Consider the following 18,873-nt stretch of genomic DNA (forward strand, 5'->3'; position numbering starts at 1 on the left):
GGTAGAGTGCTTGCTTAGCATATGTGCTTGCTTAGCATATTCACATAAAATAAATTAATTAATTAAATAAAGTTATCATGTCCATCTACAACTAAAAAAAAAATTCTTTTAATTAAAAAAAAAAAGTTCTGATTTCCATTCCCTACTCCTTTTCTATATGACCATGGTATGTCACTTGTATCTCAGAGTTCCAGTTTGTTCACCTGTAAGGTGAGCCTTAAAACACCCTCCCGGGGCTAGGGTTGTAGCTCAGTGGTAGACCACTTGCCTAGTGTGTGTGAGGCACTGGGTTCAATTCTCAGCACTGCAAATAAATAAATGAATAAGATAAAGGTCCCCCACACCAAAAACAAAACAAAACAAACAACAACAATAACAAAAAACCCCACTCTCCTCAAACACTTGGATGTAAACATTAAATTGTATAATGCACTTGAGTGCCAGCTGCAGTGCTTAGCACAGTGCAATGATCAGCAAACGCTGGTACATCCCCCCTTCTTTGAGCTCCATTTTCCTCACAATAGGGGAAATAACCGTGATTGAAAAGTACAGGCTGATATAGAAGTAATATTAGTTTGCCAGTCTTTCCCTCCTCTGCGTCTTCAGGTAGTATTGCCTTTGCTCTTCTTCCTCCTTCCCATTTCTTCCTGCAATCTTGGCATGCCTCCTTCAGGAAGCTTCCTTGAGATCCCATGCTGGATTAAGACTTCTTCTGGCCCCTAGATATTTCTGTTAAACAGAGGTCACTCTGCTATCACAGTTTCTTCATAGCCCTAGGGAATGGATGGACCCACGGATGGAAGGAAAGATAGAAGGATACAGGGACCTAAGGATAGTGGAAAGAAACATGAGCGAGCGCTTTGAAACCAGCTACACCAAAGTTGAGTAGGCTCAAGGGAACCCTGAGGCCAGCCTCAACTGGCCCTGCCACTCCCCCACTCTCTAGGGACCCTTCACTGTAGCTCTCATAACACTTGCCACCACCACCACCACCCCGCCCCTTAGCTCCTCCAGCACTCTCAGAGCGTGGTCCCCAACCATTTGCTGTAGCCCTCATTTCACCTCCACCAAGGCCGCGAATGGGAGGCGGCCAGGTATAGAGATCTCAGGCCCCTCCCGGGGGTCCAGGTAGAAGCAGCCCGCAGCAGCAGCACAACAGCTGGCCAGGTACCTGCATTTGGAGGCTGGGCGCAGGGATACGGGACCTCTGCAAAATGAAGGGGCTGCAGCTGCTGCCACTGCTCTTGGCAACCTGCATACTGGGGGAACAGGTGCAGCGCCAAGTCTACCTGCGCGAGGAGTTTGAAGACGGGGGTAAGCGTTCTGGCAGTGGGAGTGACCCTGGACCAGATCCTTCTTGATCCTCCCCAATCACCTGCCCCAGTGATCCCTCTGACTTTCCTTGTTTGGGCTCATTTAGAACCAGAAGGACCACGGTTTAAGTACCTGCTTGCTATTTCTTAGCTGTGTGACCCTGGGCCAGTAGCTAACTATGTCTACGTTTCAATGTCCTTTTCTATTAAATGAATACTGAGAGTTAAATTAGATAAGAAAGGCAAAACATTGCTCTTAGTACATAGTAGATGCAGTACATGTTTTTTTCCCTCCCCTTCACCCCAAAAGTACAAACAAGTGAACCCTGGAGTGAAAAAATGACAGCATTATTTGTGATAGTGAAAACTTTTGTGGTTCATAAAATAGAGCTTAGAGAACCTTGGAGGTCATCTCATTCAGTGTTTTCCCTGGAATGTCTCAGGACCATCAGGTAATTATGTCAGATCTTGCTTATTTAAAGACAGATTTTCAACAGTACTGTTTCAGGCCCCCCCCCACACACACACAAATACTCTTCCTCTGTGTGTGTAAAATCTGATTATTTGAGAGAATAGTGAATAAGAAAATTACCTAGGAATTGGGAACTTTTAGATTTGAGTCCACGTTCCAACTTCAAAGTCTGGATAAGCCCTTTCCTCTTTCTGAGACTCAATTTCCCCATCTGTGATACAAGTAACACCATGTTGAGGGTAGCCAGGTGCAGAGGTGGTGCAGAGGAAGGAGTGAATAACCCAGACAAGAGGGAGGGACAGGAAGACTCAAGGAAGAATACAAAACCCAAGCACTGTTCTTAGGGATGAACAAGAGTCCACAGCTAAGCAGAGATGGGAAGAAGGGCATTCCAATTCAGAACAACAGCAAGTGCAAAGGCTCTAAATGATGATGCAGCCTGTAGTGGTATCTCCAGGGAACAGAAAGTGTGAAGGGAGACTAGAGAAGGTGAGCCTGTAGAGCAGGCAGGGGCTGGATCAAGGGAACCAAGGAGCCTAGACTTTGCTGAAAGCAGTGGGGAACTATTGAAGGTGGTAAGCAAGGAGACACAGACATGACCTGTATCTTACAGCATGTCAACAAGATATGGAGATGGATTGTGAAGCTAGCCAGAGAGATCAGAGATGGGAAGACCCTCTAGGACATTATTGTAATTTCTTGGTGAAAAGTAGTGAGGCTGTGCATGAACACAGTGGTACTGGGGATTGAACCTACTGAGCTATATCCCCAATCCTTTTTATTTTTTATTTTGTTGTTAAGTGTCTTGCTGAGTTACTGAGACTGGCCTTGAACTTGTGATCCTTCTGTTTCAGCCTCCCAAATTGCTGGGATTATAGGTGTATGTCACAGTGCCAACACACAGGGGAATGTTTAGGTGCTGACTGAGGAGTGGGATGCAAGAAATCCCTTAGTTTCACTAATTGGCTGTGGAGGAAACTTTGCACAAAGCACAGCCTCTTCCAAAGATAGGGTGCTAGCCTCCCATTTCCTGATTGATCTCAGCCCAACCTTTGCAAGCTTCTGAATGCCAGCTCTTAGGCCCTCCTCCCTGCCTGGCCTGGCTTTACCTGACACCATAATTCCTTTCTGAAGCAAAGAAATCATGCATAGACCTGCAGCCATTTCCCCAAGGACTAACTCCACTTGTTCAAAGTGGCAGGAGTGAAATGCCCAAGGGTTTTATCAATGTTTCTGAACTGTCCCTTGAAATCAGGGAAAGAGTAGTTTCAAGACCTAAGCCCCAAGACAGTTGATGAGGTCAAAATCATGAATAAAATCCAGCACATTACATGCTGTAAAGATAACTCTTCATGACCTTCCTTTACCAGGAAGCCTTGCCTAATCCACTTTGCTGCCTCTGTGCTTCTTGTGTCAGCCCTGCGCACACTGGCTATTTCTGATTTTCCTCTGTGTTTTCAATATCAAAGTCAGTGGCTGCCCTAGAGAGGTTCCAGGTTAAGAACTGTTGTTGAATGATTGAATGATTGGACTGAATTATGACACACACACACCAAAAAATAATACTCCAGAAAGAGAATGTTCAAATAATCTTCCCATAGCAGCAGGACTGAGACATCTGAAATGTATAAATGTATAATTTTGAGACAGGGTCTTGTTAAATTGCTAAGGCTGGCCTCAAATTTGTGATCCTCCTGCCTCTGCCTTCTGAGGTGCTGAGATTACAGGTGTGCACCACTGTGCCAGGCAGGTTTGTGAGGCTTATCCTCAGTTTAGAAAATCCAGAAATCCAATACTGTTAGGGTACTGGAAAGCACTGGAAAGATTTAAGTACTGACTTGTTTTATCCAAACTCATAAATGTTGATATAAAACAAGATGTCCATAAATTCATGTGTATCTTACACTTCGTTAAAAGCACAACTTAGGTGTTCTCCTTCAGACTTGGTCTTTCTCCCTTGGTCTGGTCCATCTTGGTAAGTAGACCAACATATCACTTGATTGTTTAGATCGAAAATTTAAGATTCATCTTTGATTCCTTTATTTTTTTCATCAGCAAGTCTAATTGATTCTATCTTCAAAATATATTCAAAGCCTGCTATGTTTTACCTGCCCTATCACTACCCACCTCTCATGTAGACTATTTCACTAACTTGAATGGCCTTTCTGCTTTTCCCTAATCTCTTCGGATATAAAATTCAGAAGCAACCTTTAGAAATGCAAATCAGATAATATCATTTTGAAACTTAAAAACCTCCACACCTTCCTATTAGATTTAAAATGAAATCCATCTTTCTTACTGTGACCTACAAGAATCTCTGTGACCTGTCCCCTGCCTGCCTCTCCACTTTTGTCTTCTGCTTACTCATTACTTTCTAGTCACAGTGGCTTCTTTGCTCTTTCTCAGACACTGCCAGCTCAGTTCCATCTCAGGGTCTTAGCACTTTCTGTGACTTCTGCCTAATTACATTTCCTCCTTCTCATCGTCCAGATTTCTGTCTAAATGTTTCCTGACAGGGATTTTTCTTGTTTATCCATCAAAAAAAAAATATTTTATCCTTTTATGTGACTTAAATTGTAATCAACTTTCTTGAGATAAAACATTCATTTACTTATTTAAACTGTATCATTCAAAACTTAAAAAAAATTAACAACAAAACTGTATCATTCAGCTGAGCATGATGGTGCATGCCTACAATCCCAGTGACTTTTTGGAGGCTAAGTCATGAAGATTGCATGTTCAAGGCCAGCCTCAACAACTTAGGGAGACCTTCAACAACTTTTTGAGACCCTGTCTCAAAATAAAAAAGGAAAAGGGCTGAGATGTATTTCAGTAGTTAAGTGCTCCTGGGTTCAATCTGAAGTACCAAAATAAATAAATATATAAATAAAGTGTATCATTCATTAAACTTTGAAAAATGTCTACACCTGTGTAACCACCACTATAATCAATATACAGAACATTTCCATACCCCAAACACTTCCCTTGTGAACTTTTGCATATTCAATTTTTTAGACTACTTCCCACTATGTTTCTTTTTAAAAATATTTTCACCCCCTGCCCTTTTCTGTCCTCTCTCTTGCTCTCCTCATCACTAGATTAGTTTCCTGAGAACTCAGTGCTTCCCTGTTGTGTTCATTGTAATATCTGTAGCATCTAGAATAGTGCCTGGGACAGGCATATAGTTGGTGCTCAATATTTTTTTTGTTGAATGAATGAATTAATTAATAAATGAATGAACTTCCCTGGGAAATGACTTTTCAGATATCAGAATGCTCTTATTAGCCAATGCAAATCATTCTTGGTTCAGGGAACCCAGGAAACTAAACTCAATGAGATGGAACTTAATCTTATTGAATGCCTATTGTGTACCAGTAGTTTTTTTTTTTTCTTTTCTTTATACATTATTTTAATGAAGAAGGTCCTTAGAATTCAACCTTCCATGTACAGATGGGGAAATTGAGCTCTGGAGAGGAAAAGTGTTTTTCCCAAGGCATAATAAATTGGTGGCAGAAATGCTTGCTGAACCCAAGTCTCCTGCCTTCATATATAATTTGTTGGCCACTGAATCAAGTTGCCATGTCTGATGGTCATCAGGTCATAATACTAGTGGCTTCAGGGACAACAGGAGCTTTAGGAATCCCAGAACTTGCATAGGGACTAGCACATTAAAATATGCAAGAATGTTAGTAGATTGAATTGGAGAATCATCGAATTGATGATACAAATAGATATGAGTGGAAGACTAATGGTGACAGCAGTGACCATTGTCAAAACACAAAATCAGGCAGAAGGAAACTGGAATTCAAATGAGGAGCTGAATGATGCAGGAGTCACAAGGTGTGTGTGTGTGTGAATGTTAATTCTGTTAGCTCCCAGACTTGACCATGAAAACTTGGCTGAAGAGACATTCTGAGACAAAGGGCCTCTGTGCCCAGCTGGCACAGACACACTGAGGACAGCCCAGCAGGGCTGAGGAACACCCTGCTGTTCAGGCCTCCGACTGATAAGCAATTGAGACCATCTGTGATTCGGGGATACTTGGACATGCTGAGCCTGGGGAAGAATCACCCTGGAAAGATGCCCAAACCAAAGAGGCCCCATCCAGCTGGCCTTTCCAGGTCTCAAGTACAAACTGATGGCAAGGATCTCTCTGGAGCTCACAGGGATGAGAAGGCAAAATGAGGGCCTTGGAGCAGACAGATGAGGCTTCAAGTCTTGATTCTGCCATTTGCTAAGTGGGTGACCTTGGGTAATTTATTAACCTATCTGAGTGTCCATGAAATGGAGGTGATTACCTTACCTCCTTTGAAAGGCACTGTGAGGACTGAATGAAATGAGATATGGAAACCATATTGCACAGTGCCTGGTACGTAGGAAGTGCCAGCTCCCTTCCCTTCTTCCTTCTCTCTGGTGTTCTGCTTGTGTAGCTCACCTGGAATATGGCCCACTCTTCAATCACTGATCAAATATCATCTCAGCACAGGGCCTGGATGCCCCTATCTAAAATGACACATTATCACTCCTTATTTTTTTTTTAAAAAAATTATTTTATTTGTAAATGGACACAATACCTGTCTTTATTTATTTATTTATTTATTGGGGGGAGGTTATACCAGGGATAGAACTCAGAGGCACTAAACCACTGAGACATATCCTCAGCCCTATTTTATATTTTATTTATTTAGAGACTGGATCTCATTGAATTGCTTAACACCTTGCTTTTGCTGAGGCTGGCTTTGAACTCACGATCCTCCTGTCTCAGCCTCCCAAACCACTGTGATTACATGTGTGCACCACCGCATTTAGCCTATTTATTTTTATGTGGTGCTGAGGACTGAACCCAGTGCCTCACACATGCTAGACAAGTGCTGTACACTGAGCTACATACAACCTCATCCCCCTTATCACTCTTGTTGTTACCTGATATTATATTACATATTTATATGCTATTTTGTTTAAAGTTTATCAATTAATTAGAACAATAAATTCCAATTAAAATATAAATTCTATGAAGGAGGAACTTTATTCTGTTCCCTGTCTAGTGCTTAATAAGCCCTGAATAAACACTAATGAATAAATGGAAGGAGTAAAGGAGGAAATATTCAAAGGATGGTTAGAGTTTTTCTCTCTTCCTATTTTATAATGTCATGGGAAAGGCAGAGTAGAGGATATTAGAATAGTATGAAGTGAGACTTTGGAATTGTAACTTCAGGTCTTTGGGTAATTTGCCTTAAAATTTCATTAAGTGAGCTTGTAGTGGAGCATCCTTGTAATCCCAGCAACTCTGGAGGCTGAGGCAGGATTGCAAGTTAGAGGCCAGTCTCAATAATTTAATGAGGTCCTAAGCAATTTAGCAAGACCCTGTCTCAAAATAAAAAGGACTGGAGATACAGCTCAGTGGTAAAGTACCCATGGGTTCAATCTCCAGTGGGAAAAAAAATCATTAAATGAGAAGGGGGATATAACCTAGTGGAGAGTATTTGCCTATCGTATGTGAGGCCCCAGGTTTGATCCCAAGCAACATACACACATCATCATCATCATCATCATCATCATCATCAAGCAATACTCTTATGATTTGTCCTCTTACCTGAATAAATGTTATACTCTAATTAAAACACTTTTAAAAAATTAATGACACCCAGAGCCCATTTTATGGTTTATAATACCATTATCTAATAAAAGAAACTAGGCTTCCTTAAAAAAATGTCCGATTCTAGGACTGGGAAGGGAATATACATGATGACATCTAAGTATTTTATAGTTTCAGAAAGTAAGGAGGTGTTCAAAAAACAAAACCACAGGAGAATGTCAAAGGGACACAAGAACCAACTGGAAGAATTTGGGATGGCAGCAGGATATGGTGGCATAGGCCTGTAATCCCAGCTTCTGGGGAGGCTAAGGTAGGAGGATAGTAATTTCAAGGCCCACCTGGGCAACTCAGCAAGACACTGTCTCAAAATAAAATTTAAGAAAGAGAAGGGCTGGGGTTGTGGATCAGAGGTAGAGCGCTCACCTCGCATGTGTGAGGCCCCAGGTTCGATTCTCAGCACCACATAAAAATAAAATATTTAAAAAGAACTGTAAGAAAGGGAAAATGCTAGGGAATGATATTGGCCAAGTTAGAGTGTGTGCATGTATGAATATATAACAACAAATCCTACCACTATGTATTATTATAATGTACCACTACAAATATGGGAAAAGATTTAAAAATGAGAGTTGAGGATGAAGTTCACAGCACTACATCATACTATAATTCAATTCCCAGTTCTGAAAAAAAAAAAATTCCCAATGGCTAAAGACATTGAGCAACAAAATAATGTGGTATTGGGTTAGATTATAACTCTAAGTATAAAATAAATATCCATTAGTTCATACTAATATAATGAAATGATACAATAAATAAATAAATGAGGACAAAACACAACTTTTAAAAATTGTAGACGGTCACAATACCTTTGTTTTATTTATTTATTTTTATGTGGTGCTGGGGATTGAACCCAGTGTCTCACATGTGTTAGGCAAGTGTGAGAGTTCTACCATTGAGCTACAACCCCAGCCCAATACAAGATATATTTCAAATAATTTATGTAGATAATCTGCCCTCAAGAAAGTGGACTATACAATGGGTGTGGTGGTGTACTCCTATAATCCCAGCGACTCAGGAGGCTGAGGCAGGAGTCTAGCAAGTTCAAAGCTAGTCTCTGCAACAGCAAGGCACTAAGCAACTCAGTGAGACCCTGCCTCTAAATAAAATACAAAATAGGGTTGGAGATGTGGCTCATGGTCAAATGCCCCCGAGTTCAATTCCTGGTACCAACAAAACAAAACAAAACGACTAAAAAGGACTAGGAATGTAGCTCAGTGGTAGAACATCCCTGGGTTCAATATCCAGTACTGAAAAGAAAAAGAAAAAAGAAATATAAAATAAGAAAAGTAGATGTCTTTCATTAGACTATAACCTCTTTGAGGGTTTGAGAGTTCAAAGAATTATGTCTTGTTCAAATTAGTACCCTGGCATCTAGCACTCAGGCAGCACAGAAAAGGTGCTCTGCAAATATTTAAGTGAAAAACTAGTATTTTTTCCTTCTGCAAGCATATAGGCTCTTATTTAATGCCCACTTTCCTAGCAAACTTGGCTAAGATACAGTGGATTAGAAATGACAACCTCCAAGAGAAGTGGAAGTTCTACTAGAAGCTCTCGTTCAATGACAGCAACAATAATTATTTTTATTATCTTAACTAATTGGGTCCTTATGCCAATCCATTACTTGATAAACATTTGTCGAGCACTTACTATGTAAACAGGGTTCCTTTCTTTATTTTTATTTTTCTGTGGTACTGGGTTGGAACCCAGGGACACTCTACCACTGAGCCCCCCCCCCCTTTTTTTTTTTCAAGACAAGGTCTCACTAAATTGCTGAGGCTTTCCTCAAACATGCAATCCTTCTACTTCAGTCTCTCAGATTGCTGGGATTACAGGTGTACACCACAATACCCTGCCTGCCTGCCTGCTTGCCTGCCTGCCTTTCTTTTTGGTACCAGGGATTGAACTCAGGGGCATTCAACCACTGAGCCACATCCCCAGCCCTATTTTTTGTATTTTATTTAGAGAGAGGGTCTCACTGAGTTGCTTAGCTGAGGCTGGCTTTGAACTTGTGATCCTTAGCCATTGGGATTACAGGCATGGGGTACTGCACCTGGCCAGTGTTCCTTTCTTTAAAGAGTTTAAATATAATACCTTTTTAATAGATGAAGACACAGATGCAGAAAAGGAATTGCCCAAGTCATATACAACAGCTCAGTCAGTTGCTAGAGGTAAACACCTTAATCTCAGGGAGAAGTGAGTGTTCCAAGCAGAAAAGGGACAGTGGAGACTGAAAAACTTGAAAACCAGACCTACATCTCTGCTGTACATTATAGGTTGATAGACAGTTTGAGTCTTTAAAAAGTTTATGTTTTTTATTAGAATTCTGTACACAAGAGACTAGTATCTTTTATCATGTCTAGTGTTTTCCACTGAAAATGGTAGGTAAAATATTGGCACCTGAAGAGGTAAATGTTAGATTGTCTAACAAATTCTCTTCTGTTGAATAAGATCTTACATAATAATAATACAGCAAATCTGTATTTTTATCTAATTATTCAAGCTTCTTCTAAAGGATCTATTCTGGCTCAGGACTAGATGCTGGGAAAGATACAACTTTTATCTTCAAATCTAAAAATATTTATTTATCTTTACCTTTGATGTTATGAAACTTTGTATACATATATACACACATATGCAGATATAACACCACTGGTGTTGATTGAGCACTTGCCTGCCTACAACTGTGCTGCGTGCTATTTTATTTAATTATCCCAAAAACTCTATGAGTTAGGTAACTTTTGTACAGATGAGGAAACTGAGTTACAAAGAAGTTAAAAATACTGCTGAAGCCAGATGTGTAAGCATACCTGTAATTCCAGCGATTTGGAAGGCTGGGGCAGGAGGATTACAAGTTCCAGGCCAGTCTCAGCAACTTAGTGAGAACTTGTCTCAAAATAAAAAAAAATAAAAAGGACTGGAGATATGGCTCAGTGGTTAAGTACCCCCAGGTTAAATACCTAGTATCAATAAATAAATTAATTAATTTAATTAAATATTGCTAAAGCTGGTGGCAGAGCTGAGTCCCTAGTCAGTCTGTTGATTTGAGCTATATCACAAGCCAGATGGTTGGGAGGTACAATTATGGGGGACTATGTTTAGAGAGGAACTATGTTTATATGGTCTCCTTGCTTCTCTCTACAGATTTGAGTGTGATTATTTGAGTGTGATTATGTGTATTTATCAGCCAGATGTGCCAGCTCCCAAACACATTAGTTTTTGCTGGAGAGGTCTCTGTAGACCTATCGATATCTGACCAATTTAAAGGGAAGATTTATCAGTTGGGAAGAAATGGCAGCATTCAACTTTAGACTAATCTAATGTTACCTTGGTCTCAAGAGCTCTCCTTGATATGGCTCTTTCTCTTCTCCTCTTCCCTAAAAAACTATACAGTTTTTATAGTTACCCTGAAACACAATGCTGCTTCATGCCTCTGGGCTTTTATAAATGCAAGTCATTCTGTTTGGAACACCCTCTCCTCGCCTTTCTGCCCTTTTAATTCTTTCTTCAAACAAGCCTCCTCTGAAGTCCTCTCTGATGCCTGGGAGAAGTAGATGTTTTCCTGGATGTTACTACCCTCTGCTTCCTTAACCTACCCTAACCACACTATTGCTTCACTTGTCTGTCTACTTGTTTACTGTTTAAATTGTTTACTTGTATGTTTCTTCTACCAGATTCCCTGAACTCCCCAAGGCTCATAGGTCCCTGAAGGGGCCTTGTCAGATTTTCATGTCTGTGTACCTAATCCCTGGCACAAAGTGAATGACTAATATTCATTTGTTGAATGAAGGAACAAATGAGCCCAGAGCCAGAGTGCAGAAGTACTAGATTCTAGTCTCAGATTTGCAACTGGTAACTATGTGTCCATAAGCAAGTTACTTCCTTCTGTGGGCTTCTGTTTTCCTTTATATAATGTAAAGAAGTTAGATTAAATGACCACTGAGAGTCATTCTGGCTTGAGTCTTTCATGATGTTAAGACATTATAAAGTTAAAAGGAAAATTATAAGGCAATAAAATGGAACTTTATTAATCATATGACATTATTCTCCTAAAAAAGAGAGGCTTCTTATTTTAGATACCCTAAGTTGTGTCAGGTTTGAATTGCATCCGTACTCTTTACCCTGAAAAATAATTTGAGATGGGAAGTCTGGACTTCTGTTCTAATATCTTCTACCATAAAGTTCAAGGCCAAGATTGTACTATCGTCTCTACATACTGGTTAAATTCAATTAATATTTGTCGGATGGATGAATAAATGCATTATTCTATTTGTAAGGCTGAGAATCTTATGGTTTAGGCAAAAAGCATAATGACACATCCATTCAGGCATTCAACAATTTTTTTTTTAACAATTTATTGTGTGCTAGATACCAGGACACAATGGGCAACAAAATCGTTATGTAACTTACCAGTCCAGTAGGAAGATAAATTTTGTACAATAATTTGTGCACTAAAATTATACACAAATTATACATCACAAACTATAAAATGCCACAATTGACTCTTACACAGGTTGCACACTCTTTAGGTTATAAAGGGCTTTTCACATGTTTGATCTTAGGGAAATATATAGAGTCTAGAGTCTAGACTATTTTAAGTAGTCTAGTCTAGTCTAGCTAAAAGTACAGATTTTAGTGTTGCATAGACCTGGGTAAGCTGCTCACTTACTTACTTACTGGGCTCTTAGGCAAGATTCTAAACTTCAGTTTCATCATCTTTTAATGGGGGGAAAAAAAAACCAGGACATTCATCACAGGACTATTATGAGAACACAATGAGATAATGCACATAAAGCACTCAGCACAATGCCTACATATGGCTGCTAAATAGTATCTATTTTTTCTTTTGTTTTAAATAGTTCTCTTTAAAAAAAACATTTTTAGTAGCTATTATAAATTATAACACATTTTTTTTCCTGCATAGCACTTTTCCTTGTATCTCTTTCTTCTTTCAGAGGAAAGACAATTATGCAAGCCAGACAGAACTGATTCCACCACTTATTAGGTCCACTACTAACAAGGTGCCAAATGGAACAAAGAGTACCTATCTCCTAGCATCGTCCAAGAATGTGAATAAGGTGAAGTTTTCAGGGTGTCACATGAGGTCCTAACATATATTTTTGGCTTTAGCATCGATCTTTTGACTTTGGCATCAATACTTATCCTTCATTGGATCAACTACGGTCAGAGAAATAAGGTCTACTTCATACAAGCCACAGTAATTTTAGGCAGAAACTCGTGACGCCACTCTCTTAGGAGGGAGAGAGAGGTGGGCACCAAGGCTATCAAATACTGAGACTTTGAGAGAGACAGAGAAAACAATGAAGTATTGGGGAAGGAAAATTTTCTTTCTTCCCTTGAGGCTTTTGTTTTGTGGTGCTAGGGATTGAACCAGGGTCTTGCTCATGCTAGATAAACTCTCTACCACTGAGCTATACCCCTAATCCCCTTTTAGGTTTTTTGGCTGTCCTTGCTGAGACTAAGAATTAAATTGATGTAAAACAGAATAACAGGAGAAAAACATACAAATTTATTTAATTCATGTTTGTTTTGTACTGGGACTTGAAACCAGGGGCACTTTTTAGATGTTTAGGAGCTTTATTTTTTTATTCATTTTTATGTATATGTGGTGCTGAGAATCGAACCCAGTGCCTCACACATGCTAGACAAGTGCTCTACCACTGAACCACAACCCCTGCTCCTCCCCAGCTCTTTTTATTTTGAGACAAGGTCTCACTAAGTTGCTTAGGACCTTGCTAAGTTGCTGAGACTGGCCTTGAATTTGCAAGTTGCTGGGATTATACGTGTATTCCACCGTGCTGGGCACTTAATACATGTTTTATGTGGCATGGGATTGCTCATAAAGAAGTGAAAATGCAGAGGAGCAAAATTAATCTCTTAAACACTGAATTGGACAAGTAATAGATTGTGAAATGTGATAAGGCAAAGGGGTTTGGTAGGGAAGTGAATCGGGTAGAGAAGTGACTAGGAAGATAAAGGTTGGTGTAATGAGGTTTGTTTGTCCAGATTTTCATGAGGTTCCATTTCCATCTTCAATAATAAGAATGTTTTATATATATATATATATATATATATATATATACACACACACACACACACACACACACAAACACACATATTTTGGTACCAGGGATTGAACCCAGGGGCACTTAACCACTGAACCACATCCCCAGACCTTTTTTATATTTTAGTTAGAGAAGAGTCTCACTGAGTTGCTTAGGTGCTTGATAAATTTCTGAGGCTGGCTTTGAACTAGCAATACTCCTGCCTCAGCCTCCAGGGTGCTGGGATTACAGGCGTGCGCCACCATGCACAGCAAGACATTTTTCACATGAGAATTTTATTCCTGTGTTTTTTTTAATATATATATATGTTGTAGTTGGACACAATATCTTTATTTAATTAATTTATTTATTTTTATGTGGTGTTGAGGATCGAACCCAATGCTTCACATGCGCTAGGCGAACTCTCTACTGCTGAGCCACAACCCCAGCCCTTATTCCTATTTTTAAGAAAAAGAATGAAGGTCAGAGTGATCTTCTTGCACCTGCTGTTTTTAAATGTCTTTAATTCAACACAGTCAATATGCCAGAGCAGCATATTTTAGGGTGGTATATTCTTAACTCCTTCAAAAGCAAGCCCAAGGCCCTTGGGTTTCATGAAAGGAAGTAGTTGAGTCATCAGGCTTAAGTAACAGTAGCTGACAGAGCAGCTCACAGTGGCCTTAATGGGTGTATGTTGGTTCAGGATTTTCATGGGTAGAGCTAAGGCTGAGATATTGGGGGGTGGAATTTGAGAAATATCCATTCAGCTGCAGGGAGGAGATGAAATAAGGCTACCTCCAAGGCCTTTTCTATCTCAAGTTACCAAATTGCCCTGTGACTCTGGGACCATGATGGGCCCAGGAAGTGGGAGTCAGCAACTCTGAAGCATAAAATCACAAAGGCAATGAATGTTTGGATGGAGTGCCAGGTCCCAAAAAGAATGCCTCTTTGTCTGCATGCCATCTGTGCCAAAAGAAAACACATTTATCAGCATCTCCTTGAAACCGTAAGGGAGAGTCTAAAAAGTTTAAGCAACAAAAGAGGGTAAATGGAAATTGATTGTTCATTATCATCATTACTAATTCAAGAAGTATAAAATGTTACTGCTAATCTCTTTACTTGGTAAGCTAATTTTATTATTTTGCTTTGCTAAACATAAGTACATATGATTTAGCCTCCTAAGCACATTTTTTTTCTATCTACTTTTATGAGAACAAATATTTCATGCCCTTCAACCATATTTCCATGGTGGTCTTTAGAATTTAACTGTCATAAAAGATGATAGAGTAAGGCATTATGTACAAATTACTCACATACTTGGTATTTAAGCCACTTCATGTGGTAGTGCCTGAAGAGTAAGATCTTAGGCATTGTATAGTGAGGGGATTTCAGGAATATTGGAGTCATCCTCTGTTATACTCTTACCCTTTCCATAAGACTTGATCAGCATTGGCTGCATTTTATTTTCTAACAAAAGACAATTTTGTTTCCTTTTTTTATTTTGTAGTACTGAGGATTGAACCTATGGATTCCCACACACTAGACAAGAATTGATCTAATCTCCAACCATTTTTATGCTACTTTGAGTCAGGGTTTTATTACATTTCCCAGGATCCTCTCAAACTTGTGATACTCTTGCCTCAGCCTCCCAAGTAGCTGGGCTTACAAATGTGTACTACCACACCCAGTCACAAATAAGTTTAATATATTGCTTTTTTTTTCTCCTTTACTCCACAGATGAATGGAAAAAACGATGGGTAGAATCTAAACATCGGCCTGATTATGGTAAATTTCAGCTTACGGCAGGAAAATTTTATGGAGACCAAGAAAAAGATAAAGGTAAATACTGAGATTCAGGAATGCACCAATTGAATGGGAAAATTCTGACTTTTATGCAATTGTTTTTATTTCTGACTATCAATTCATTTCTCTTACTTAAAAAATTAGAAGATGGAGACCAGGCAGGGTGGTGCATACCTAATCCCAGTGACTCTGGAGGCTGAGGCCATAGGATCACAAATTTTAGGCCAGCTTTAGCAACATAGCAAGACCCTGTCACAAAATAAAAAATAATAAGGACTGGGAATGTAGCTCAGTGGTAGAATACCCTTGGGTTCAATTCCCATGACTAAAAGGAAAAAAAAAATTAGTTTATGGAAAAGGATTAACTTTCCACTAAAATAATAATATCCATTCATTGAATAATAGGCATTTTAAACTAGGTCCTTACACATATTATTCCCATTAATCCTTCTAACAACTTTATGAGGTGGTCACTATTATTTTCCCAGTTTTGCAAAGGAGCCTAGGAGACGTTGGGTTATGAGCTCAAGTCCATATAACCAGCTGCCAACGGGTGGGACTGAGATCTGATTGTGGGTCTGGCTTCAGAAACTGTTCATTACTCGGACTATGCTGCTTTCCCAACCCCCCTTGGATTTTTCAAGTAGCACTCTGCACTTGAAGCAGAAGAAAGCACTGCATAATGTCCAAATGTTTCTCTTCCCTAGAGCAGTTTAGTATTGTAGATAGTGGAGCAAAACAGACCTAGGGCTAACTCCCATCACCTACTAACTATACAATTAGAACAAGTCTTTTTACTTCTCTGAGCCTTGATTTTAGGAGACAATATCATCACTTGCCATGTTCATTAGACAGAGCCATTTTAAGGGCAAATAGTATTGTGAAGAAAGAGTGAGCTCTGAGGACTAGGACTGTCAGCATGGGTTTTTGGTCTCAGAAAGCTTTTGTCTATAAATAGAATTCATTGATCATTCTCTGCAGTGATTTCCCATCTTCTCCTTCCTGGCTACTGTTATGCATCTCATTTTCATGTTTACTGAAGGAGAGCATTATAAACTGGTTTGAGCATTTTAAATCTTATTTAAATCCACTCTGGAAAATTGCTTCTAGAGAATTAGAGACTGAGTGACCCATGGGACAGACACCTGTGTCATGGTGACTCCAGTAGGGCAGTCTGCATAGCTACCCGTCTCCTATCATTTCACTCTCAGTTGTCATCCTTCACATCTCATCCCACTCAAGCTCTTCAGATTCCTTTTGGTTGTCTGGAAGGTCCCCAGGGTATGAAAGAGGCTTGGTGAAGGGGAACTGAATCAGGCAGAGTTTGGCAGAACAGAGCCTCAAAACTTGCTCTTCTGGGCTGGGGATGTGGCTCAAGCGGTAGCGCGCTCACCTGGCATCCGTGTGGCCCAGGTTCGATCCTCAGCACCATATACAAAGATGTTGTGTCCGCCGAAAAACCAAAAAATAAATAAAAATTCTCTCTCTCTCTCTCTTTAAAAAAAAAAACACAAAAAACAAACAAACAAAAAACTTGCTCTTCTGATCCTGTGCCACTCCTTTCTCCAAGGAAGTCTTTCCTGGCTTCTCTAACTGCTCCCCTTCCTGAGATCTTTGAAGAAAGATCTCTTTTAAATTTTCTTTAGCTGGGCAGGGTGGCACATGCCTGTAACCCCAGCAGCTCAGGAGGCCGAGGCAGGAGGATCACAAGTTCAAAGCCAGCCTCAGCAAAAGTGAGGCACTAAGCAACTCAGTGAGACCCTGTTTCTAAATAAAAATACAAAATAGGGCTGGGGATGTGGTTCAATGGTCAAGTGCCCCAGAGTTCAATCCCCAGTACAAAAAAAAAATCTCTTTAAAATGAGAACAGGCCACATACAATGGCATATATTTGTAATCCCAGCAACTGGGGAGACTGAGGCAGGAGGATCACAAGTTCGAGGCCAGCTGGGGGCAACTGAGTGAGACCCTGTCTCTAAAAAACAAAAGGCCTGGAGGTGTAGTTAATGGTAGAGCACTCTTGGGTTCAATCTCTAGTACTGCAAAATAGTAGTAGTAGTAGTCATCATGGAATAAAAATGTGCACAGTTCTTAATATGATGTCAGACAGGGAAGTACTTATCAAAGAGCCTGGTGTGCAATAAATGCTTGAGGGAACTTATCTGAATCAGAACCTATCATCCTTCTAATAACTCAATACACATTTATTGAGCATTTCCTCTATTCCAGGCCCTGTCCTAGATGCTGGGAATATAAAGATGGCCCTGTTCTTCAGGAGCTTAAAAATTACTCAAAGGGACTGAAATAAACCTAAATTCACCAGAGTGTGACTCAGGGAAGTAGAGAGAACTGTGAGCTCATGAAGTAAAGACCTTGAGCAAGCATGAATCATGATAGCCCCTTACATTGCATGTTGATAGCTTTTTTTAAATTATAGAAATATTGCATTTATTAACTTGGAAATTTGAAAAAAGTGGGGAGTATTTTATGTTAAAATATAATGGGAATTTCAATTAGAGATAAAGAAGTTAAAAGTACATGGAAAGCTAAGAGATAAATTAATACTGAACAAGACTGCAGGGTCTAACATACAAGAATGATTTTGTCTCCAAAAGCACTTTGCACGAACCCATTCTTTATATGACTTATGGGATTTCTGTTGACAGTTTATAAGTACTTCTCGCATCTCTTGCTCACTTGACCTTCACCAGGAACCCTGTGAGACAGAAATAATTATCCACATTTTGTTAATGAGGAAATGAGACTCAGAGAGTTAAAGAGGCAGAGCCATCACCAGTCAGCTGGGCAGCAGCGTAACATAATAAAGACTACTAGCCTGGGAGCCAGGAGACTTGGCTTGTCTGTTATTTGTGACTGTGTGATCTTGAATAAGTAACCTTTCTTCGCTGGAGCATGTTTTCCTCATCAATAAAGTAATGTGGTTAGACTAGAAAGACTCTAAGATCCCTGACCACCATGATATTTGCTGAAGAGGGAGGAGGAAAAAGACTTGAAGTGGAGGCTGGGGGTTCTGGAATTAGAAGGATTGGTTGGGTGGTCCTGGACAAGTGAAATGGCCTCATCAATTTTATGACAAAGTGGAGACATTAGTAGAGCCCAACTAATGAGGTTTTTATGAGGATTAAGTGCAATAACACACATGAATGAACATATTGTCTGGTAAAGATTAAGTGTTCAGGGGCTGGGGTTGTGGCTCAGCGGTAGAGCACTCGCAAAGCTCGTGTGAGGCGCTGGATTCGATCCTCAGCACCACATAACAATAAATAAAATAGAGATATTGTGTCCAACTACAACTAAAAAATATTTTTAAAAAAAGATTAAGTGTTCAGTCAACAATAGCAAAGATGATCATTTGATCTAAGAGTTGATACAGGGTCTCTCTCTTTAAACATTTTTTTAGTTGTAGATGGACACATTATCTTTATTTATTTGTTTTTATCTGGTGCTGAGGCTCGAATCTAATACCCTACATGTGTAAGGCAGGCACTCTACCACTGGGCCACAGCCCCTGCCCCTGCAGGGCCTCTTTTAACCTCAGCACTTTTG

The 18,873-nt window shown here is 39.8% G+C and overlaps 1 protein-coding gene across 1 annotated transcript in view; it reads left to right on the forward strand.

The window, feature by feature from the left end:
• The first annotated feature begins 1,214 nt into the window (after positions 1 to 1,214).
• The window catches only part of LOC107141452 (calreticulin-like), a 33,484-nt gene continuing 15,825 nt past the window's right edge, over positions 1,215 to 18,873 (forward strand). Inside the window, exons 1-3 of the mRNA XM_015484696.2 lie at positions 1,215 to 1,314; positions 9,544 to 9,609; positions 15,232 to 15,342. Coding sequence (XP_015340182.1) covers positions 1,215 to 1,314; positions 9,544 to 9,609; positions 15,232 to 15,342 — 277 coding nt within the window. The remainder of the gene's footprint in view (positions 1,315 to 9,543; positions 9,610 to 15,231; positions 15,343 to 18,873) is intronic.

This window comes from Marmota marmota, unplaced genomic scaffold (assembly GCF_001458135.2).
Source record: "Marmota marmota marmota unplaced genomic scaffold, marMar, whole genome shotgun sequence".
NCBI classification, from domain to species: domain Eukaryota; kingdom Metazoa; phylum Chordata; class Mammalia; order Rodentia; family Sciuridae; genus Marmota; species Marmota marmota.